Source organism: Trachypithecus francoisi, unplaced genomic scaffold (assembly GCF_009764315.1).
Source record: "Trachypithecus francoisi isolate TF-2019V2 unplaced genomic scaffold, Tfra_2.0 Lachesis_group14, whole genome shotgun sequence".
Classification (NCBI taxonomy): Eukaryota; Metazoa; Chordata; class Mammalia; order Primates; family Cercopithecidae; genus Trachypithecus; species Trachypithecus francoisi.
In genome coordinates, this window is record NW_022681459.1 from 29,016,062 (window position 1) to 29,041,532 (window position 25,471).

A 25,471-nucleotide genomic window follows, 5' to 3' on the forward strand; every position below is an offset into this window, starting at 1 on the left:
TACTTTCTCATCTGCTGGCTCCTGGCCGCAGCCAAGTCCTGGATCCAGCTCTTCCCACCACTGGCCCACTCCACTCTGGAACAAAAACGGAACCTGGGCATTGAGGCCCTGGCAGGGGTCAACATCCAGTGTCCACAACCAAATACCGCAATGCCACAGAGCTAGAAAAAGAAAATCCCGCCTTCTCTCAACATTGACAGAAAGTCACACAATTCTTTCTAGCGGTTCTTATAACGCCATGTTCAGAAGACTGATTCACATGAGTTAATTACGTATTTCCATCATCTCCAGAGTTCGCAAAGGGCCAGAACAAAAAAATGTTTGTATAAGAAATGTCGTCTCTTCACGTTAAAAATAAATGATCTATAAATAGTCCTTTTTGGAGGAACATGCTTTGTGGCCAGATGAGTTACACGCACCAATGGCATGACACTGAGAAAATTCCCTGTCCTTGGTCTCAACAGCCCACGCCTTTTACTGCTTAAAGTAAAAAATAAAAATAAATTTAAAAACCTGACACTGACTCTGAGCACTGCATGATTCCTTTGGAACCTTTTCTACTAAGCGAATCAGCTTTGTACCAAGAAAACAGACTTAGTGCTTTCCGGCGGTGACGACCTACCCACACGAGAACATGCCTCTCGCAAAGGATCTCCTTCATCCCTCCCCAGAAGAGGAGAAGAGGAAACACAAGAAGAAACGCCTGGTGCAGAGCCCCAATTCCTACTTCATGGATGTGAAATGCCCAGGATGCTATAAAACCACCACGGTCTTTAGCCATGCACAAACGGTAGTTTTGTGTGTTGGCTGCTCCACTGTCCTCTGCCAGCCTATAGGAAGGAAAAGCAAGGCTTACAGAAGGATGTTCCTTTAGGAGGAAGCAGCACTAAAGGCACTCTGAATCAAGATGAGTGGGAAACCATCTCAATAAACACATTTTGGATTAAAAAAAAAAAAAAAAGAAAACAGACTTAGCATCTCAACCCAAGCAAGAATGAATTTCATTTCCCTTCGTGTATCCAGTTCTACAGAAAGCTTCCCACCACCCATTCCCTGATACATAGAGAACCAAGCACTTGATTAAAAGCAAGCAAATAAATAAGTAAATAGATAAAAGAACTTTAAAACTTCTAGAATGCAGGACTCCAAAGCTCCTAAGAAATCACTCAAGCCCCATCACTGACGTAGTATAATCTCTACATTCTACTCCAGGACAGAATGTGTGACATCTTTTCATAGTGACACCCTGGCATGTCTTCCCCAGCCCTAGGGCTTCCCTACCCTCTCAATAAAACCTGGGGTGCAGACCAAGCCTTTCTTGGCCTCCCCTCAGAGTTCGGCTAGGAAAGTTCATTAAAGAAACAATCTGAGCTGAGTGTGGTGGCTCATGCCTGTAATCTCAGTGCTTTGGGAGGCTAAGGCAGGAAGACTGCTTGAGTCCAGGAGTTCAAGACTAGCCTGGGCAACATAGCAAGACCCTATCTCTTAAAAAAAAATTAGCCAAGCATGGTGGTGTGCACCTGTAGTCCCAGCTACTCAGAAGGGTAAAGTGAGAGGATCACTTGAGCCCAAGGGTTTGAGGCTGCAGTGAGCCGTGATTGTGCCATTGCATTCCAACAGAAAGAAACATTCTGAACCTGCCTCAAATTTGTACATGGCCAAACAAAATGCTGCCCCTGCTGCACTTGGAGGGACAACCATTAGGACCAAATCCCCTTCCAGGGCCAGCCCCTGCCTCTGTCACCCTAACAAATAATGCCCCATTTGCCAAATGGACAGGGACAAAATGGAGAGGAGATTTTTAAAACAAGTAATCTTCTTTTAGCGTATTAAGGTGTTATCCACAATGGGGATTAAATTCTCCCAACCCATGCCAACAGTGGCAAGGCCCCCAGGGGCTGAGAGGGGTTCCTCGCATCACAGCAGAAGGCAGGATCACCTGACACAGGTAAGCAGCTCCTCCTCACTAGTTAGCCTTCCTAAGTGGCCAGATGTCAAGGGTTAACATCTACCTAAATACCCACGTGTGGGTAGAGACCCTGATCTTGACCCTAGAGTCTCCGTCCCGCAATCAGCCATGGTTGTGAGAGTCTCTTCTTAACTTTCCAAGTGAGCTCTGCGGGGAATCCCAGTTCTAGGGAACTGACAGACTGGGCCCTAAGTGTTACCCTCTGCAACAGTCTGCTATTAGTACAGGATTTTACAAAGTTAAATAGAACAATTATCTAGCACGGGCGGCAGTGACAGTGAACTCCTCTGAGAACAGGAGTGAACCCCCAGCCCCAGGACAGAACTCCACGCCCAGGTCTGCATCCGCAGGAGGGAGCTCCCTTGACAACAACCAACCATCCCCCAACCTGCATTTTTTTGAGAATTTTTTTTCCCCCAAACAAGCAAAGATTATTTACATAAAGCATTTCAAAATCAAGCAACAGAAGGGTGAACTTTGTTTTCCAAATAAACAACTTCCTCTCTGCATAAGTGACAGTGTTTTTTGGAGAGGGGGCTATTGGTGTAAGTCAGGGTCTCCACGTGGAGAGGAGACTCATGGTTGGCAGGTGAGGGTTTGGGTGGGGGAGCCCTGGGCAGTAGCTGGAAGCGCCATGGGGAGAAGAAAGCAAGACTGAAGGCTGAAGAGCAGGCTGAGCAGGGAGGCCTTCACTCACCTTCTCTGCTCTCTCCAGCCTCAACACCTTGACCTCATGTAGTTACATACCTATGCAAATAGCGCTTATCTGGAAACTATTCCTTTGTTTAGACTTGGGCCCAAAACATTCCAGGCACAGTTACTCCAAATTTCGCAATTGTTCACCAACAAGAGAGCCCCTGAGTCTTCAGATCTCACTGTGCCCTTTCTTTTTTTTTTTTTTTTTTTGAGACGGAGTCTTGCTCTGCCGCCCGGGCTGGAGTGCAGTGGCCGGATCTCAGCTCACTGCAAGCTCCGCCTCCCGGGTTCACGCCATTCTCCTGCCTCAGCCTCCCGAGTAGCTGGGACTACAGGCGCCCACCACCACGCCCGGCTAGTTTTTTGTATTTTTTTAGTAGAGACGGGGTTTCACCGTGTTAGCCAGGATGGTCTCGATCTCCTGACCTCGTGATCCGCCCGTCTCGGCCTCCCAAAGTGCTGGGATTACAGGCTTGAGCCACCGCGCCCGGCCTCACTGTGCCCTTTCACTTTCCTTTTCAATTAAGTTTCTTGTACAGCTTCCTCCGCTCCTTCTCTTAGAACACTCTAGAGAACGGGAAATCAGGTAATTACTTTTGTCTCCAAAGAAACTAGCAATGCAGCTGAGAACATGTATCCAGAAGGTTTATATACTTGAATATTTTTCACTGTCATCACACTCTGTAACACCTAAGGAAAGAACTCCCAAGTAAAATGAAGGCAAAGACCCTTCATTAATAAAGGTGAGACCGCAAGCGAGTCTCGTCTCTGTAAATATTCTTTAAGACAGGATGAACTGGATATAAAACACTATTTCTACTCTGGAACTGGGACTCAATTTAAAACGTAAACTCCATTAGAGCTAAAGATTATCCCAATATCTATAACATTTAATCCTGTTTGCCCACTAATTCAAAATAAATGGCTAAAGATGTATTTTTATTTATTTATTTTTGAGATGGAGTCTCACTCTGTCCCCTAAGCTGAAGTTGCAGCGGTGCGATCTCGGCTCACCACAACCTCTGCCTCCCGGGTTCAAGCGATTCTCCTGCCTCAGCCTCCCAAGTAGCTGGGAATACGAGTGTGCCGCATCACGCCCAGCTAATTTTTGTATTTTTAGTAGAGACAGGGTTTCACCATGTTGGCCAGGCTGGTCTCAAACTCCTGACCTCAGCCTGCCTCAGGCTCCCAAAGTGCTGGGATTACAGGTGTGAACCACCACACCCGGCTTAAAAATGTATGTATGTATGTATGTATGTATGTATGTATTTTGAGACAGAATCTCACTCTGCTGCCCAGGCTGGAGTGTGCTGGCGGGATCTCATTTCACCACAACCTCTGCCTCCTGGGTTCAAGCGATTCTCCTGCCTCAGCCTCCCGAGCAGCTGGGACTACAGGTGCGCACCACCACATCCGGCTAATTTTTGTATTTTTAGTAGTGACTGAGTTTCACTATGTTGGCCAGGCTGATCTCGAACTCCTGACCTCATGATCCACCCACCTTGGCCTCCCACTTTGCTGAGATTGCAGGTGTAAGCCACCGCGCCCAGCCCAAGATGTATTTTTATAAGAAATTCTCGCAGGGAACTGAGATGAAAAGAGTTGGAAACAAGATGGCAGCCAACCCCAAGAGCTGCTGTTTATCCTCTTCTGGGGGAGCCTCGACCACATGGGGCTCCTGCTCTAACCTGACTCCAACCCCACCCCCAGCAACACCCGTTCCCTTTTCTTGTTAGATACTTTAAACAAGGAAGCCTTTCTGTAATACGGCACTACAAGGAGGTGTTGTGAATGCATCACACGGTTTAATGTGGGCATTCTACAGCAGAAAGATCTGTTTGTGAATGTGTTCTCTTTCATCAAGTGTACACTAAAAGACATAAACAAGACAGTTCCTTTAACATGAAGGGCAGAAGGGAAGTGGGTCTTCTCCAGGCTGGCAGCTAGTGCTTCCTGACAGGGCCGGGCCGCTCGACCACACCAACCTCCTACGCCCCGTGCTCTGTATTCCCATCAACCGACGAAACCTCGGAGCCACCACAGGCCTTTCACTCTGTATCCTCCAGGCCAGACTCAGGCTGCACCTGCAGGCTGGCTCGGCCCAGAATTCCATACACCATCATCCGGACGAACAGGTGGCCCTGTGGGAGTCCCATTCAGAGGTGGTATCTGCCCTGGATCTCAGAGAATGGGGTCTCCAACGAGGAACCTCCACCACCCGCCCTGGGAAAGACCCTCATTCAAAACAATTTCACAACCTGTTAGCATTTTAGCATCAATTCCAGGTTCATGGAATACCCGGGATTTCAAATCATACAAAGCAAAGCAAAAAAAAAAAAAAAGACAATTGAGCTGAGCTTCCTGTTTACAGCTAGCTAGAGTGACAAATGTGGACAAGTTTAAATCATGGTGCCCATACCAAACAAGCAGCCCCTTGAGTTATGGACAGGGCAGGAGACCGCCCCCCACCCCCCAACCCCGCAGCTCTCAAGGCATATTTCAGCATCAGGTAGAACACACGTGCACACAACACACCACACACACCCAGGGCGAGCTATGGGTTTCCCCTAGAGAGGATATGGAATAAGGTTCTGGGGGAAATTCCACACGATCGCCCAGTTCCGTCTGTAGCTTTACAGATGAAAAAGGTGATCATGCTGACCAGTTCTCCTTTCCCTATCTTCGTTGTCTTTTTTATGGTGAGGATGTGGTGGGGGCAGGAGCTTAAGTGAAATAATAAAAGTGATAATATCACACCTGTAATCCCAGCGCTTTGGGAGGCCAAGGTGAGAGGATCACTTGAGTCCATGAGTGCAAAACGAGACCGGGCAATCTAGTGAGATCCCACCTCTACAAAAAATTTAAAAAGCAAAACAGTAATAAATATGAAAAAAAAATCATACTAATAGCATGGTTTATTTTGTGCAGTGGTTGGAGCTAGATTCTGGTTCACTCCAGCCTCTGCTGCATCGTAGCTCCATACCTTGGCCAAGTGACTGCACCTCTCTGCCTCAGTTTCTCCTTCTGTACAGTGGGATGATGCTTCTGACACAAGCTTGTTGTGAGCTCTCATGAGAATGGATACAAGCTCTATACCCAGGGCCTGGTCACACCTGATACCATCACATGCCACAACATGGCAGGTGCCAGGCGGGGTACTGCGGGCCTGCCCTGCTTCCTACAGCCCTGCTAGGGAGGGGCTTCTACAGCACAGACACAGAACCTGTGGCTCAGAGAGAGAAGGAAGTGCCTCAAACAAGCCCAGATCCAATCAGGGTCTCCCTGGCTTCTGAGACGGGCTTTTCCCCAGGCTAGGTGAGTTATAACTTTTATTTAAAACTTTCAGTTCCAGCTGATCGTTATACCATCAGGAGCCTCCATTTATTTAGAAGTGAAACTGAAAACACATAACTAAAGCATGTCCAGGACCCCTGGCTCCACACCGTGCCAGGCAACATCACCCAAGTCTCCAAAGATCACAAAGTGATCAGCTCTTGCCTTCATCAGCAAGTTTTCCAAATGAATGTTAAGTCGAAAGCTACACTTACCGTACTGCAACCAATGCAGGCAGTGGCTGCTAGCAGAGTACGATGAACAAGAGCAGGTCTGGTATAAAGACAGTGACTCTGCATTCAAAGCTTAGCTTAGGGGAAGAAGAACAGGCTTCTGCCTTAAGGGTACCACTTATATTTTGGGGCAGAAAGCAGGCACTTTCAAAAAGGGGCTTGGCATGAATGTCATGAAAGGGAAGAAGCGAACAGGTGAGGGTTCACATAACTTGCTTTGGCATCTTATCTACTGAGTGTCCAAGCTGGTGACCGCTGGTGCCTTAGTGGGTAGGACTAGGTTGTAACAGTGGGAGAGAGTTTCGTCATGGGCACTCTTTGGGTTGTAAATCGACTGTTATCTCTCCAGGAAACCTCCTGGTGGGTGAGGGTTTCATTGGAACCTCCTGAGCACATGGTTAGGCGAGCTTTCCTGGTAGGCAGTGTCTGGTGAAAGGGAGGTAAGAGGCTATAATTTCATTTCTAAAGGGCTAAGTAAAAAGTGGGGAGCAGGGGGAAGTGGAGAAAAGAAAAGAAAAAAATAATAATAAACAACAATAACTCATTCTCTTTTTCTTAGAAAATGGGGGTATTCAGGGCTGGGCACAGTGGCTCACACCTGTAATCCTAGCACTTTGGGAGGCCGAGGTGGGCAGATCATGAGGTCAGGAGATCGAGACCATCCTGGCTAACACGGTGAAACTCCATCTCTATTAAAAATACAAAAAATTAGCCGGGCGTGGTGGCATGTGCCTATAGTCCCAGCTACTCAGGAGGCTGAGGCAGGAGAATCACTTGAATCTGGGAGGCGGAGGTTGCAGTGAGCCAAGAATGTGCCATTGCACTCCAGCCTGGGCGACAAGAGCAAGACTCTGTCAAAAAAAAAAAAAAAAAAGAAAGAAGAAAGAAGAAAGAAACAAAATGGGGGTATTCAGTTACAACATTTCCTAAAAGAAATGCAACTCTTTTTCAGTGAGCGACCTGTCACAGCACAATTCCTAAGCGCTGATTCACATTCATCTTTTTACCGATGTGTGGACCTCGGACCCCCAGGGAAGGGACCATGAAAAGCTTCTGAACCCCCACGTGCCAGGGAAGAGCTGCAGCTGCCCCTGCGGGGGAAGGGCTGGCTCTCAGGTGGCTTGAGATATGGAAATAAGAATTTCCTTCTTCTAGGTCAAACATTCTGGAGCAAATCTCTCCCACGACGTGAGGAAAGACAACAGAGGTAGAAACTTGCTGCTCTTGTGTAAGAATGTAATTAAAGTCTAGGAGAAATAAATGCACTCGGTGCATGTTGGGACTAGAAAAGAATGCAGAGAGAGCCCCCGGAGAAAAGTCTGAAGGCCATGCTTTGCTGCCTCCAAGCCAGCCCTCGCTGGAGCCTGCTCACAGGGGCTGCGGGCAGGAGCACGCTTCCACACCTGGTCTGAGCAGATACCCTGCAAGGCAGGCACCCAGGCATCCCTCAGGAAAATGCCACAGCCCTGCAGGGCTTGCCGCCAGTGATAAATATGTGTTTGGTCTTTGCTCCTGATGCCTGGCACAAAGCTCTTAAAACCCTTGGAATCTCCCGAGAGATGAGAGAGTCTTTTGAGAAAAGTGCCTTTTTTTTTTTTTTTTTTTTTTGAGACGGAGTCTTGCTCACTCGCCAGGCTGGAGTGCAGTGGCACAATCTCGGCTTACTGCAACCTCTGCTTCCCAGATTCAAGCAATTCCCCTGCCTCAGCCTCCCAAGTAGCTGGGACTACAGGCGCCTGTCACCACGCCCAGCTAATTTTTTGTATTTTAGTAGAGATGGGGTTTCACCATGTTGGCCAGGATGGTCTTGATCACCTGACCTCGTGATCCACCTGCCTCAGTCTCCCAAAGTGCTGGGATTACAGGTGTGAGCCACCTCGCCTGGCCAAGTGTCTTTTATATGCTAACAAGAGGGCTGTTGGGGGGACCCTAGATAGCATCAGGATGGGGGCTGGTCACTTGAGAAACTTTGAGCCCCACCTCCAGCATCCCACCACCTCATCTCCGGCATCCCAGCACCCCACCTCCAGAATCCCAGCACTCCACCTCCAGCACCCCACCACGCCACCTCCAGCACTGCACCCCACCACCCCATCTCCAGCACCCCATCACCCCACCTCCAGCATTCCACCTCCCCACCTCCAGCACCCCACCACCCCACCTCCAGGGAGGGCAGAGGGGCTAGAGACTGCGTTCAATCACCTATGGCCGATGATGTAATCAATCACGCCTAGGGAATGAAGCCTCCATAAAAACCCTGAAAGGACAGGTTCGGGGAGCTTCCAAGGTGGTGAACACATCAAGGTGCCGGACGGGTGGTTCGCCCAGGCAGGGCATGAAGCTGCTGGAGTCCCTGCCCTCCCTCTCCACCCACCTAAGCATCCCTTCGACGTGGCCAATCCTGAGTCATATCCTTCCTAATAAACTAGTAATAGTAAGAAAACTGTTTTCCTGAGTTACGTGCTGTGAGCCGCTCTAGTAAGACATGTGAACCTCCGGGGGTAGGTTGGGGAAATCTCCGATCTACAGACACTCAGAAGAACGGAGGCAACCTAGAGCTTATGCCTGGTGTCTGAAGTGGGGGCAGTCTTGTGGGACCCGGCCCTGGGCCTGTGGGATCTGTGTGAAGTCTCAGTAATGTCAGAATGGAGTTGAAGTGTAGGACACCCGGCTGGCACCAAAGTTGAAGAACTGATAGTCGGTGTGAGAAAAACCCGCACACATTTGGTGTCCAAAGTGTTGTGACCGCTCCTCGTCGCAGCCGCGGCTGGGCCGGGTGTGGACTCCACAATTCTCCATCGTTGGTCCTGCGGGATGACCCAAGTTGCTTCAAGCTCTGGAAGACCTCACTCTGTGTAGACTATGCAGAGAGGGTTTAGCAGATGAACCAGATATTTGCAAAGGTGATGACTTGGACACACAGAGGTCTTCAGGGGTGGCAAGAGGAAGTCCAAGAAAAGGGCATCATGTAGGCAGGGCAGCTGGTTCCACTGGGAGCGCAACCCACAGGGAGACTCCAGATGGAACGCCAGTCAGGCGTTTGTCAACGGAGAGGAGGTGGGGACTTCAGGCCAGCCAGTCCTCAGCCTTATCCCACTGATCAGAGATGGCATTAGATAACAGACAGGCTGGGTTCCGGCGGCCTTGTCCCTGTCTTGGCTCAAATGCCAACCACATGTCCCTTGTCAAGGCTGAGTAAAAAGATGAGGAAGATGCAACCTGACACCACGGCATGAGCTTTGAAAGGGAGGGGCAATGCCCTGGAAGGATAACTCCCTATTTCTTTTCTATCTCTTATTTGTCACAGGTCCTCAAGTTCTGTTACAGTTTTTTTTCCTTCTCAAGAATTATGCCCAGCTGAGGGAACACGAGGCGGTGCTGACATGGAATTCAGTGCAAATTTGGAGACCACGGGGGTGTGTGGCTCAGATACCAGAGAAGAACACCATTGTGAACCCGGTGCCCTACACGGCAGTTCTAGAGCTGAACTCACAGAACAGTATTAACAAAAAGAGGCCTTGCTGTCTTATCATTTTCATTTAACGCATGAACTAAGCAGTGTCTCACCCTGGACATTTTACAAGAGATTAAGCTGGCTGGATGCCTTTGCAAAAACAGTGCCCTAAAAATGTGTCATGTTTGGCCAAGATGCTCGTCCAAGAATGGAAAATGCCATGTACAGAATCCAAGCACCCGAGGGTGTTCTGCTCCTGACTGACCCTTCCCAGGAGCCCGGGCAGATCCCAACAGGACTTCCTCCTTGTGGTGTGCACAGGATCCAGGCTGGCAAGAGCGACCGGGCTCCTCCTCCCACACTCACAGCCCTGTGAAAGGGGAGGGGAGGGGAGGGGAGGGGACCCGTCTACCCAACCGGTGGGCTCACTCCACCTCAAAGGACAGCACGAGCCACAGCCAGGACAAGGCAGTGGCAAGGGCTCCTTTCCTCATTTGGCCACAAAAACATAAAAGTCAAGAGCTATGCGGAACATCGTTGCAAAAGAAAACAAGAGTCTGCTGTGTGCTTTTTCTCTGGCAGGAAAAAGCTTCCAAGAACATGGTCAACAGCAGCCCCATCCCAGCAGGCGGCAGCAGGAGGTCGATAGTTAAATAATAATAATAATCAAAGTTGGGACATTTTTATTTTTACCTTTTTAATGAGCATGAACTATTTCTGTAATTGTATCAAAACAAATGCAATGTAATCATCCACTTTCAGCGGGTGAGGTGGCTCACACCTATAATCTCAGCACTTTGGGAGGCAGAAGACAACGGATTACTTGAGCCCAGGGGTTCAAGACCAACCTGGGCTACAAAGTGAGACACCATCTCTACAGAAAAAATAAAAAACTAGCCGGGCATGGTGGTGCGTGTCTGTAGTCCCAGCTACTCGGGAGGCTGAGGCAGGAGGACTGTTGAGCCCAGGAGGTCAAGGCTGCAGTGAGCAGTGTCTGTGCCAGTACACTCCAGCCTAGGTGACAGAGTGAAACTCTGTCTCAAAAAATAAAAAGTAGTCCACTTCCTAAGGTTGCTTTTCTGACAATATGTATTAAGATCCTTAAAAATGCACATACTCTTTCTCAAGTACCTCTACTCTTCTACGTCTAGGAACAGTGAAGAAATAAACACATGAGCAAAAATAACAATAGAGGTAGGCGAAAATATTGAGCCCAGCACAGACTTGGCACTGCTCCATGTGCTGTACCTACAGTAACTCACTCCATCCTCACAGCCTGTCTAGGGGGTGGATAGTATCCTCTACCTTTACAGGTAAGAAGCCGAGCCACACAAGGAAGTAAAAGAACAGAGCATGGAACCCTGCTCCTAACCAGGACAACACGGCTGCTGCTTCACATCCTTGACTCGTGTTTTGTTTTGTTTTGTTTGTTTTTTCTGAGTGGAGTCTAGCTCTGTCGCCCGGGCTGAAGTGCAATGGCACGATCTCGGCTCACTGCAACCTCCGCCTCCCAGGTTCAAGCAATTCTCCTGCCTCAGTCTCCCCAGTATCTGGGATTACAGGCGTGCACCACCACGCCCAGCTAATTTTTGTATTTTTAGTAGAGACGGGGTTTCACCATATTGGCTAGGCTGGTCTCAAACTCCTGACCTCGTGATCCACCTGCCTTGGCCTCCCAAAATGCTGGGATTACAGGTATGACCCAACATGCCCGGCTAGCCTTGACTCTTATGCGTTCATTCATTAGAATTTTTGACGAATGTTAGTGACATGGGGGAAAGAATATAAATGGAATATAGTGTAAATTGTAGCAAAAAATAAATGCAGAAGAAAAAGACTGGCAATGCACACCAACACAGGAACAGAGCTAATCACCAGTTCACGCAACTACCATGTGTTTTTATTAAATATTCTTCTGTGTTTTTCAAGTTTTCATCAATGAACTTGTATTGATTTTATGATGATAGCAGAATTCCTATGTTTGAGACAGAACGGACCCATGACAGCCTGAGGTCTGAACTTGCCAGAGCCTGTAAGTATCTGCAAACTGCAGCATGCGCGTCTGTGCTTGCTGAAGCCTGACCTCCACAGCTAGACAAGTCCTGACACCGAGGCCGGGCGCAGTAGCTCACGCCTGTAATCCCAGCACTTTGGGAGGCCGAGGCGGGCGGATCATGTGGATCAGCCTGGCCAACATGGTGAAACCCCATCTCTACTAAAAACACAAAAATTCGCCGGGTGTGGTGGTGCGCACCTGCAATCCCAGCTACTCAGAAGGCTGAGGCAGGAGAATCGCTTGAACCCAGGAGGCGGAGGTTGCAGTACGTCGAGGTTGCGCCACTGCACTTCAGCCTGGGTGACAGAGCAAGACAGCAAGACTCTGTCTCAAAAAAAAAAAAAAAAAAGTCCTGACTCCTTGAATGGTGTTGGGAAAGCTGGCTACCCACATGCAGAAGAATGAAATTAGACCCTTATCTCACACATATACAAAAATCAACTCAAAATGCATGAAGAACTTAAATGTGAGACCAGAAACTATAAAACTACTAGAAAAAACACAGAAGGAAAGCTTTAAGACATTGGATTGGGCAATGATTTTTTTTTTTTTTTTGGTATGATCCCCAAAACACAGGCAACAAAAACAAAAACAGACAAATGGGATTGCATCAAACTAAAAACTCTGCACAGCCAAGGAACCATCAACGGAGTGAAGAGACAGTCTATGGAATGGAATCACATATTTCCAAAGCGTATGTTTGATAAGGGGTTAATATCCAAAATAAATAAACAACTCAAATAGCTCAACAGCAAGAAAACAAATAACCCAATTAAAAAATAGGCAAAGGACCTGAATAGATGTTTCTCAAAAGGAGACATACAGATGGCCAACAGGTCTCTGAAAAAGTGCTCAACATCACTAATCATCAGGGAAAGGCAAATCAGAGCCACACGGAGATATCACGTCACACCTGTGAGAATAGCTATTAGCAAAAATATGAGCGATAACAAGTGCTGGTAAGGACATGGAGAAAAGGGAACCCTTGTGTGCTGTTGGTGACACTGTAAATTATTACGGCCATTACAGAAAACAATATGGAAGCGCCTTTAAAAACTAAACAGAGAACTACCATACGATCTAGCAATTCCACTACTGGGTATACTACTGACCCTTGAACAACACGGGTTTCAACTGCACAGGTCCACTAATACGTGGATTTTCTCCCACTTCTGCCACCCCTGCTACAGCATGACCAACCCCTCCTCTCCCTCCTCCTCAGCCTACTGAACATGAAGACGATAAGGATGAAGACCTTTATGATGATTCACTTCCACTTAATGAATGGTAAATAGATTTTTTCTTCCATATGATTTTCTTTTCTTTTTTCTTTTTTTGAGATGGCATCTCGCTCTGTTACCCAGGCTAGAGTGCAGCAGCGCGATTTCAGTTCACTGCAACCTCTTCCTCCCGGGTTCAAGCAATTCTCTGCCTCAGCCTCCTGAGTAGCTGGGATTACAGGCACCTGCCACTACGCCCGGCTAATTTTTTTGTATTTTTAGTAGAGACAGGGTTTCACCAAGTTGGCCAGGCTGGTCTTGAACTCCTGACCTCATGATCCACCCGCCTCAGCCCCAAAGTGCTGGGATTACAGGTGCGAGCCACCGTGTCCGGCCCACATGATTTTCTTAGTAACATTTTTCTCTAGCTTACTTCATTGTAAGAATAGAGTAATACAGATAACATACAAAATAAATGTCAATTGACGTTATCAGTAAGGCTTCTGGTCAACAGTAGGCTATTAGTTAAGTTTCTGTGGAATCAAATGTTATATGTGGATTTTTTTTTTTTTTTTTTTTTTTTTTTTTGAGATGGAGTCTTGCTCTGTTACCCAGGCTGGAGTGCAGTGGCGCGATCTCAGCTCACTGCACGCTCCACCTCCTGGGTTCATGCCATTCTCCTGCCTCAGCCTCCTGAGTAGCTGGGACTACAGGTGCCCGCCACCATGCCTGGCTAATTTTTTGTATTTTTAGTAGAGACGGGGTTTCACCGTGTTAGCCAGGATAGTCTCGATCTCCTGACCTTGTGATCTGCCCGCCTCGGCCTCCCAAAGTGCGGGGATTACAAGCGTAAGCCACCGTGCCCGCCTATATGTGGATTTCTGATGGCAAAAGGGATCAGCCAAGAGGTGGAATCAACCTGAGTGTCCATCAACAGATGAATGGATAAAGAAAATGTGGCAGATATACACAACAGAATATTAGCCTTAACAAGGAAGAAAATCCTGTCATTTGCAACAACATGGATAAACCTGGAGGACCTTATGTTAAGTGAAATAAGTCAGGCACAGAAAGACAAATTCCACGTGATCTCACTTATAAGTAGAATCTTAAAAAGTTAAACGCAAAGAAACCAAGAGCAGAATGGTGGTTACCAGGAGCTAGGGAGGTGGGGACACTGGGGAGGTATTGGTTAAAGGATACCAAATTTCAGTTCGAAGGAATAAGGTCAAGAGATCTATTGGATACCATGGTGACTAAAGCTAATAACAATACATTATATACCTGAAAATTGCTAAAAGAGTAGATTTTAAATTTCTAACCACACAAAATGGTAAGTATATGACATCATCCACAAGTTAGATTTAGCCACTCCACATGTATATATATATATCAAAACATCAAGATGCATACCACAAGTATGTACAATTTTTGTCAATTAAAAAATAAATTTTGAAAAGAAAATAAAGTCATTGACACCTGACAAGGACTGACAAATCATAGCTCAGGTAGAGGAAGGGCACACAAATTAAACAAAGCTTGCTATGTGAAATAATGAAACCTTAAGAAATCTCTATACCCTTCCATATCTTTTATTATTGTGGTAAAATACACATAACATAAAATTGACCGTTTTAGCCATTTTCGAGTGCACAGTTCAGTGGCATTGAGTCCATTCACTTTGTTGCATCAACCATCATCACCATCCACTTCCAGAAGCTGCACCTTCCCAAACTGAAACTCTGTCCTCACTAAGCACTAAGTCCCCACTTTCCTCCCCCAAGCACCTGGCGCGCACCATTCCACTTTCTGTCTCTCTGAGTCAGGCTACTCTAGGGACCGCTAAGAAGTGGACTCATACAGCATTTGTCCCCTCACATCTGGCTTATTTCACTGAGCATAATGTCCTCAAGGTTCATCCATGTTATAGCCTATATCAGAATGTCCTTCCTTTCTTTTTTTTTTTCTTTTGTGAGATGGAGTCTTGCTTTGTCACCCAAGCTGGAGTGTAGTGGCATAATCTCAGCTCACTGCAACCTCCGCCTCCCGGGTTCAAGCGATGCTCCTGCCTCAGCCTCCTAAGTAGCTGAGATTACAGGCGCACACCAACACATCCAGCTAACTTTTTGTGTATTTTTAGTAGAGATGCGGTTTCATTATGTTGGCCAGGCTGGTCTCGAACTCCTGACCTCGTGATCTGCCCACCTCGGCCTCAAAGTGCTGGGATTACAGGCTTGAGCCACGGTGGCCGGCGTAGAATGCCCTTCCTTTCTATGGCTGAACTCTATTCCATTTCCTCATCCATTCGCCTATCAATGAGCCCGTGGGTGGCTTCCACATTTCAACCGTTATTAAAAATGTTACTATGGTCATGGCTGTACAAATACAATGCTGTTTGTAACTTTTAATTTACATGTACGATTTTTGTCATGTCCATTTCTGGAATTGTATTTATTAAAGGGATTACAATTGAATCACCTACTGTCTCAGGCCACTTTTCTGGCAATATGATGTTTTTTTAAAGATAGAGTCTTGCTATTTCCACAGCTCCGCTTCCTCCACTCTCTGTCCAACAGCCCACTCCTCTCTTAACTGGGAAAGCACCAGAAAACACCATACAGAAACCACCCAGCCACAAAGGGATTCAGTCCCTATCTGCCACAAATAGAGAGGGTGCTCACCGTCCAGGAAGGCACTTCCAAAGCAGCGGGCTCCAGGAGGGCAGGCCCACGGCTCTCTGCACCTCAGCTCCCCAGGTGTAAAATGGGCACTGGACCACCTGCCGCAGGGCCCACCAAGCTCTCCAGACTGTGCCAGGCTCAGCATCCTGCACTGCTGCCATGGGCTCCCTCCTGCAACCCCAGTATTTTCCAGTAACTTCCTCACATTCATTGCAAGGATTATGTAACACTGTGGCTCCAGTGCTGACAAGGGTATGCGGGAAGGAGAGCTCTCCTATGCTGCTGGGGCAAAGAAAACCGGAACAGCACTTTGGTGACTAACTCAGGAATACTTGGCCAAGCTGAAGTGTGCACACCAGCGGCCCACCAGGCTCATGCCTTCTCTTGCGATCCTCCGGTGCTTGTCTGAGGAGCTGGGAGGCAATGGACAGACACAATCGCTGCAGCACTGTCTGTGAGGACTGAGCATCCCAAATCCAATACTCTCAAATCTGAAATGCTCCAAAATCTGAAACTTTGTGAGTGCCGATGTGATGCTCAAAGGAAATGCTCACTGGAGTATTTTGGATTTGGGATGCTTGACTAGTAAAAAATAATGCAAATATTCAAAAATCCAAAAAAAGATCTGATACCCAAAATACTCCTGAGCCCAAGAATTTCAGATAAGGGATACTCAAGCTGTACTTTCGAAAAAGAGAAAACCATTTAATTACCCAGTAATAGGAGATGGGTAAGTGAGCTCGGGTTCATCTGGAATCCTGAATTATAGCTGAAGCAAAATGAACTACAAAGAAAAGAACTACAAAAACTAACCTGGAGAAGTCTCAAAATTACAGTGATCTACACAGAGAAAGCTTGTTGCAAAAGTGTACATAAAAAATGATAAAAATGTTAAACACACAAATACTCCAGCTGTCACAGGGATACATGAGAGGTGGGGTGGAGGGGCCGGCAACACTCTCCTCCATCGGGGGCCACACAGGCGTCCCCTCCTTGCTGTCTGCTAAATGGTACCCACACACCTAACTTGATAATAAAATGCAGACAGAGGCCGGGCGCGGTGGCTCAAGCCTGTAATCCCAGCACTTTGGGAGGCCGAGACAGGCGGATCACGAGGTCAGGAGATCGAGACCATCCTGGCTAACACGGTGAAACCCTGTCTCTACTAAAAAAATACAAAAAACTAGCCGGGCGAGGTGGTGGGCGCCTGTGGTCAAAGCTACTTGGGAGGCTGAGGCAGGAGAATGGCGTAAACCCGGGAGGCAGAGCTTGCAGTGAGCTGAGATCCGGCCACTGCACTCCAGCCTGGGTGACAGAGCGAGACTCTGTCTCAAAAAAAAAAAACGCAGACAGAGCCATAAACATCATACAGCAACACAGGTAACATATAAACACAGGCTGAAAATGAAGAAAGAGCAGACCAACTTTAGAAGAACAGTCATCAGTGTAGGTAGGAAGAGGAGGAAGAGAGGACGGAACTTCATTATAGATGATGCTTTCAAAAACAGATTCTTTATATACACATATGGGAAATATACATGTGAGTTATGGGGAAGGGGGGAGCACTGATTCCTTCTTTTCCCTCCTAAAGTAAGACCATACCCTCATGTCTAACTGCCACTCTAGACTGTAAATTACAAATCAGTGCATTCAGCAGCCAACAAGAACATTCATTGTATTTCTCCACATGGAGCTGGTCTTTGGATTTGCTAGTTATGCCAAACATAACTGGCAAATAAACCGTTTTTATTAATGGGGAAAATTCAGAGCCCAAGAGTAAGAAACATAATAATAATAATCACAACAACAATAATATAATGAGTACAAGGGTAAGACTTGTATTAAAGACAAAATTTCAGCTGGTCATGGAGAATCACATCTATAATCCCAGCACTTGCTCCCAAAGGCTGAGGTGGGAGGATCACTTGAAACTAACAGTTCAGAACCAGCCTAGGTAACACAGCAAGACCCCATCTCTGCAAAAAAAGAAATAAAAAAAATTAGCCAGGCACGGTGACACGCGCCTGTAGTCCCAGCTACTCAGGAGGCTGAGGCAAGAGGATCATTTGGGCCCAGAAGTTTAAGGGTACAGTAAGCTGATGCCCCTGCACTCCAACCTGGGCAACAGAGTGAGATCCCATCCCTAAAACAATACAAAACAAAACCAAAAAAGACAGAGAGAAAATGTCTTAGGACTTATTTCAGAAGCTTTTATGCTTTATGGTATCTGATGAGTCTAGTAAGTTGAGTATATAAACTGTGAGCAACAGGAAAATGAATTCTACATAACATCTACATAGTTCATATATATGTAAACATATGTATATAAATCTAGATATATCATAATATATAAAGTCTACAACAGGATGTACATATTTGAGCAACAGATATCAGATGCCCTGAGATACGATTCACCTGTTGAAGCTGTACAAATCAATGGTTTTTAATATATTCACAGAGTTCTACAACTAACACCACCATCAATTCTAGGACATTTCATCACCCCAACATGAACCCTTCAGCCCATCAGCAGTCACTCTCCATTTTCCCCCAAGAGTCCCTCACCCAGGCCCTGGCAACACGAACCTCCTTTGTGTCTCTGCAGGTTTATCTACTCTGGATAGTTCATATAAATGGAATCATACAACAGGAGGCTTTTTGCGTCCAGCTTTTTCCACTTGACACCTAATTTTCAGGGTCCATCCGCACTGGAGCGAGTGTCAGAATCTCGCTCCTTTTCAAGGCGGAATAACGTCCCGTTATGTGGACGGATCACACTTTCTTCATCTACCCATCAGTTGATGGGCCAGATGGTTGTTTTGATTTGTTTTCCTACTGTAAGGGTTCTGCATTTTCGATGATTCTAAACAAAGCAAACTGCCCATCCCCAGCATCAAGTTCACTTCCTCCTGCAGGGAAAGGGGCTGCCGGGCTCACCTTCTCCTCGGCCGACCTGAGCACACTGGAAACCTCCTGCACTGCCAGCTCCAGGGGCTGCTGCCGCGGGTCCTCCTCAAAGGACAGGAAAGGCGGGCCCTGGAACAGAGGGGCAGCATGAGGAGGGGCATGCACAGGAGGTGCTGCATCTTTTACATTACATATCTGTTTAAAATTCTGAAAAATTAAGAAAATGTACTAACACGTCTTTCTGTTAACCCTGTGCTTCTAAATAGCAGCAACGGCTAAATATCAGTAGGTTTGCACATCCAAGGAGCAGCTGCTGATGGCTTGTGCTCAGTGGGCAGGATTCCGTTATAGGAGAAGGCTGGGAAAGGACAGGAACCCAGGAGCGGAGCTGAAGATGCTGCAGGAAGCCTGTGAAGGGTATTCGGAATCTTTCTGCTGACAGCATAAGGAAAGAAACAGACTCTTGGGGCAGGGCCGCTTCGTGCACATTAGAGGATCTGTGGGTCTAGCGGTCACCTTGGCCGGCACAGGGGGCTCCGGCTGTGTCCTCCCTGATTGCTAGGGCCAGTCCTCTACTCTGGTCTAGGAGAGGCACCTCTCCCTGTTGCGTGTGGTTGCTGTGGCACGGTTACTTAGGGTGTCCCCCATTCTCCTCTCCTACCCCCCAGGGCTGGTCTCTGCCTGGGATCTGAGAGGGTGGCCAAGATTCCTTGGCTGGAAATGAGCCCACCTGGTGGCTGCCCACAGAGTAGACTCCTTGGCCCCTACTTCACAGCCCTCTGGAGCCACCTGGCCCCAAGGTTCGCCTTTGCCCATGGCTCTGCATGTTGCCCCAGCATCCTTTCAGGAAACTCGTCAGCTCATGTCTGCTCTGGTTCTTCCAATTAAAAATCTCCAAGCAAGGCCAGGCATGGTGGCTCACACCCGTAATCCCAGTACTTTGGGAGGCCAAGGCGGGCAGATCACTCAAGGCCAGCAGTTCGAGACCAGCCTGACCACACGGCAAAACCCTGTCTCTACCAAAAATACAAAAATTAACTGGGTGTGGTGGTACACATGGGTAATCCCAGCTACTCAGGAAGCTGAGGCACAAGAATCACTCGCACCCAGGAGGCGAAGGTTGCATTTAGCTGGATCACACTCCAGCCTGGGCGACAGAGCAAGGCCCTGTCTCAAAGAGAAAAAATTAAATCTCCAAACAAGAGATGCACAATTAAATAAACAGGACCACAAGGCAACAAGACCAACGTTTTATAACAAAGAAACCAGGGTTTATGTGGCCAGCCAAGTCTTGCCCTTTCAAAACTAAGCTCTCGAAAGGCCAAATGTGTATGCCAACAACACAACCCCACATTGAAACTCTCCTTGAACTCTGTTCCTGACATGGTGTAGAAAGCACATCAGGTTTAAGTAAGCTCCGACTGGGTGGTTAAAAAACACGCAGCCCCACAGGCTCCCATTGTATCTCATCTCCACCGCAGTGAGCTAGGTCCAGCTACGAGGCATGACCGAGCGTGGGAGACGGGAAGTGGTGTAAAACCGTGCCATGACGATTCCAGCAAGCATGGTGCAAGTGAGCAAGCAATGAGGTTATGCTGTGGCTATTTCTTAAGAATTCCCAATGACCCGAGTAAACCTAAAAGCGACAGAACATTTTGATTTATACACTTCTAACCTCACCCTGTTCTTGCACTATCTACCTCATCCCCAAAAAATCAGCAAAGAATTAAATGCACTGCTCAAGAGGGATGAAATCAGTTTCGGGGCTGCTCTGCTGGCATTCTCTGTGGTGGGAGCTTGTTTGGGTGGGACCTGCTGGCCAGGGCCACGCTGTGAGCTTGGTGGTGAGACAGTTCTGTGCACCAGGCTCTCTGGCCTGAGAGAACAGAACCCAGCACAGAGAACAGTGCCAGGCAGAGAACCATGAGCAGGCAACATGCCAGCAGCTGGGAGGATGCAGTGGAGAAACAATGTACCTTCTGTAGTAGTCTAAAGATACGACGTTGCCCTACACCAGCCTAGGTGCAGACTCATGCTCCCCCGGGGCAGCAGATGCAGTGTTTACCCTCTTCCCTTGCTACCTTCTGAATTCAAACCTTGAAAAGAGTTTGCAGCCTGGCATGGTGGCTCACGCCTGTAATCCCAGCACTTTGGGAGGCCAAGGCGGGCGGATCACAAGGTCAGGAGATCGAGACCATCCTGGCTAACATGGTGAAACCCCATCTCTACTAAAAATACAAAAAAATTAGCCAGGCTTGGTGGCAGGCACCTGTAATCCCAGCTACTCGGAAGGCTGAGGCAGGAGAATGGCGTGAACCTGGGAGGCGGAGCTTGCAATGAGCCGAGATCACACCACTGCACTCCAGCCTGGGCAACAGAGCGAGACTCCGTCTCAAAAGACAAAAAAAAAAAAAAAAAAAAAAAAAGAGTTTGCCAGGAAACTTAAGGTCAGGGGTGGTCTCACAAAGAACATGAGTTATTAAGAGAGATTGCTTTTCCTTTTCTGATCTGCCAAGTCCTTGAGTTTCAGGAGCAGGGTGTGCCTGCCTGCCACACACAACCACAAATTCAGGTATCTCTGCATCTCTGCTGCTGTGTCAATGCTGAGAGAACCCTCATTCCAGACCCCATTCCACTTAGACTAAAGGAAGACTTTGTGTCCACATGGAAAAAGAAACACACAAGAATTGCCAGGAAAACACTGAAAAAGGAAGACAAGGGTAACTAGCTCCACCAAATATTAAAACAGACTATAGAAACCCCATAAATAAAACTGTGTGGCTCTGGTGCACCAACAAACACATGCACTACAAATGAACAATATAACCACCCTGAAGGGGATGGGAAAAATACAGATATAACCTAAGAAGCTTGGAAAACTACATCTCGACTGCACATAAATGCTGTAATCCAGTAAATGTGTTTCATAGGTTGGGAACTCAGAAACTACTTTATACATATACTAGAACTGAACATATAAGTAGTAAGTAAATAAGACAGCAGATGTTCAATGTCTTACTCTTGGAGAAGCGAGTTAAGAATAAGAAAGGGAAAAAACTAAAATGAACTCTGTTGGACTAGAACCCAAGGTACAGGACAGAATCATGATTTTTAAGATAAATGCAGAGAGAAATACACAGAAATACAGACACGTGCACACATGTTGGTATACACATATATGTTTGCTATTGCTGAACACTGAAGCACTGAAGGGGAGCAATGAGAACCAAGCGGTAATGAACACACCCAATGCCTAGGTCTTGGTTTCTAAACACTTCGCCAATAAAAGGAATCAGGGCTGCGTGAAGAAGTGGCTGAATCCAGGGCCTGTGGGGAGCCAAAAACAAACATTTTGTGGAAACATGAAGGAAATGGAAAAAAAAAAAAAAAGTGGGCTTGATGGAAGAACACAAGAGGCTACTCTCAAAGGAGTACCCGGATGGCCCAAAGGAGAAAAACTTAAGCAACTGATTTGGTTTGGCTCTGTTTGTAATCCCCACGTGGCAAGGGAGGGCCCTGTAATCCCCATCTGTAGAGGGAGGGAGGTGACTGGATCATGGGGCGGTCTCTCCCATGCTGTCCTCATGATAGTGAGTTCTCATAAGATCTGATGCTTTCATACGTGTTTGGAAGTTCCTCCTTCCTTCTTCCCTCTCCTGCCACCTTGTGAAGAAGGTGCCTGCTTCCCCTACCACCATGATTGTAAGTTTCCTGAGGCTTCCCCAGCCATGTGGAACTGTGAGTCATTAAATGTCTTTTCTTTATCAGTTACCCACTCTCAGGGAAGTCCAAAGCAGTGTGAAAACGAACTGATACAACAATATAATAAATAGTGATAGTATGGGATTACAACCCACAGAATAAAATAAATACCCATGGAGTCCATATTGAGCTAAACAATCAGATAAATATCTCACTGGAGGAGAAATGATAGATCTCTCCTGCAGTAGAGTTCCAAATAATAAAGAGAGCAAGGAAGAGGAAACAAAGTCGCCATCAAGCGAACTGCACCTGCGTCATCACCGCACACAAGTTACACCAATGGTTGCGAAATCAGTGAGGAAAAGTTTGAGGAGCGACAGGATCTGCACAGGCTCCAAGTATGTCCCCACACTACCTGTTAACTACAGCAGGAAAGATACAAGGAGGTGACAGGATGTGGATCTGTATCCCTGCCCAAATCTCCTCTTGAATTGTAATCTCCAGTGTTGCCACAGGGGCCTGGTGGGAGGTGACCGGATCATGGTGGGGGGAGTTCTCATGAATGGTTTAGCACCATCCCCACGTGGTACTGTACATTGAGTGAGTTCTCATGAGATCTGGTTGTTTAAAAGTGTGTAGCACCTCCTGCCTCTTTCTCTCCCTCCTGCTCCGGGTCATAGAAGATGAGCCTGCTCCCCTTCACCTTCCACTATGATTGTAAGTTTCCTGAGGCCTCCCCAGAAACAGAATCTGCCATGCTTCCTGGACAGCAGAACCATCAGTCAATTAAACCTCTTTTCTTATAAACTACCAGTCTCGGGCATTTCTTTCTGGCAATGCAAGAATGGACTAATACAGGAGGAGACATAAAATACAAGAGGATGACCCCAGCACAACTCACCTTAACCAAGGCACCAAGCTCAGCTTCCACTGCAACAAGATACACTGACGTCACAAGCCCCAGACACAGTGCACACCACTTCTGTGGTTTGTATAACCTCACTCCAACTATATGAAAATGCCAGGCAAATGGAAAGACAGTCAGCAAAATAATGATCAATAGTCTTCAGTTATCAAGGTCATAAAAAACAAAGGAAGACTGAGAAACCCTGACAGACTGCAGGTGATGAAGAAGTCACAACTCAACGCCACAATCGTTAATGGGAACCTAGAACAACACAAGGAGACAGGTGGAAAACTGGTGAAATTCAAAGAAGGCCTTCGCTTTAGTCATTAGGCGTTGTGACAATGTTACTTTTTCTTTTTCTTTCTTTCTTTCTTTCTTTCTTTCCTTTCTTCCTCTCTCTCTCTCTCTCTCTCTCTCTCTCTCTCTCTCTCTCTCTCTCTCTCTCTCTCTCTCTTTTGTGAGATGGAGTTTCACTCTTGTTGCCCAGGCTGGAGTACAATGGCACAATCTTGGCTCACTGCAATCTCTGCCTCCCGGGTTCAAGCGATTCTCCTGCCTCAGCCTCCCGAGTAGCTGGGATTACAGGCACCCGCCACCGCACCCAGCTAATTTTGTATTTTTAGTAGAGATGGGGTTTCTCCATGTTGGTCAGGCTGGTCTTGAACTCTTGACCTCAGGTGATCCGCCCGCCTCAGTCTCCCAAAGTGCTGGGATTACAAGCATGAGCCACCGCGCCTGGCCTAAATTTCTTGAATTATTACATTACATTAATCTCATTGTGTTACGAATCATAGTAACATGGCACCACTGTTAATTTCTTGGTTCTGATCATTGAGCTGTGGTTATGCAAGGCTGAGGGAGGAATATATGGAAGCTGAATTATTTTCAAGTTTTCTGTGAAAACAGTTCAAAATAAAAAGTTTAAAAAATAAGACTTTAAAGAGAGCAGCCTACCTTTATTGTCTCACTATGTACCAGGCATTTTGCTAAATGCCTCACACAGATCTGATCTCACCGCTAGGAGAGTGGATTTTGTTTTCTGGATTGAACCCAAAGTTTTCCCTCCTGTAGATGATGCACAGAGACTCTCCCAGGATCGCACAGCTGGGAAGGCAGAGCTGGAGCATCAAGCAAACCCACACCCAGCTCCAGAGCTTCCCCACAGGCTCTTCCACGAGCTGAAGAAGTGCCTTCCCTCCTCAGCAACCTACCAGGGGCCCGCGGGAATGGAAGTTAGCGTTGGGGGAATTTTAGTTGATGTGAACACTACACCCACACTTTCCTGAATTCCTGTCTTGTTGGGAGAATGGGTGAGTGCAGAGAACAAACTGAACTGGCGCCTATTCCTGGGTTTTGCATTGATGACTTGCAAAGTCATCAGAGCCTCCTTTAATGTTGATGCTTTAGAAGTGAAAAACAAAGCACATTAAACAGCTTGTTTTGCCCAGGCCTGGCCGGCTCCCAAGACAGAAGGCCTGAGTCCAGATGGAGGAATGGGCATCACCACTGTTTCTCCTCCTCCAGAGGCCCATCATTCACCCCGCTGAGACCACAGCCTGCCGCGAGCCGGCTTTGTGCTGGGCACTGGGACTGGCTCTGCCTGGACGGCCCCTGGCTCTGCCCCAGCTCACAATGCCGGGAGCTGACCAGGGCATAAGTGACTCCAGGGAGTCGGGAGAAGGGCAGGGTGGGGAGCATCCTGGCTGAAGGGGAGGATCAGGGACCTCTGAGCCAAGACCCAAAAGATTTAGAGAAGTTAAATAAGCAGGAAAAAAAGATAAGAATTCCAAACAAAAGGAATGACCTGTGGGAAGGCCCCATACAGGAAAGGTCCCTGGACACTGGAGCAACAGAAGGGGTCACGGTGGAGAGTGCAGGGTTCACAGCCCCAAAAAGGCCCAAGTTCCTTCTACTGGAGGAGGGAAGGGCAGCTCCATGGTCCTTCCCCACAGTGGCTGCCACAGTTCTACCAACTGGCTTCCTACACCACAGTCACTGTCATTGGTCAAGGAGTTTGGACTTTGTGAGCACAAATGGAAGGTCATTATATACTGCAAAGACTCTGAAGTCTGGTGGCCACTTTGTTTACTTTGTAAAGGCAGAAACTTCTATTCAAGTCAGTGCTATTAATAACATGTTCCAAGTCCACACAGCATCTTTCTTTCTTTTTTTTTTCCAAAGACCACAAATTGTTTGATAGTTATAGTCTTGATCATTTGCATTTGGAACATTCCTTTAAAGAAACCCTGGGCTGAAGGACTAAATAAACAAACAGCACTGGGGATCCTCCTCGTCCGGGGCCTCATCCCACTC

General features: G+C 47.2%; 1 protein-coding gene and 1 long non-coding RNA gene across 4 annotated transcripts in view; both read right to left on the bottom strand.

Moving 5' to 3' along the window:
• The window catches only part of C2CD2 (C2 calcium dependent domain containing 2), a 71,917-nt gene that overhangs the window by 41,435 nt on the left and 5,011 nt on the right, over positions 1-25,471 (bottom strand). For 2 of the 3 annotated variants that reach the window (XM_033232548.1, XM_033232547.1), the window contains exon 2: positions 18,580-18,678. The exons of the other annotated variant lie outside the window; for it this stretch is intronic. In XM_033232548.1, the coding sequence (XP_033088439.1) occupies positions 18,580-18,678 (99 nt within the window). The remainder of the gene's footprint in view (positions 1-18,579; positions 18,679-25,471) is intronic. 3 annotated transcript variants of the gene reach the window in all.
• LOC117095816 lies at positions 596-18,558 on the bottom strand. The gene is made up of 4 exons (XR_004442192.1): positions 18,546-18,558; positions 7,447-7,452; positions 3,346-3,355; positions 596-822 (listed from the first exon to the last, which is right to left on the bottom strand). It is a non-coding gene; the product is annotated as an uncharacterized LOC117095816 (long non-coding RNA).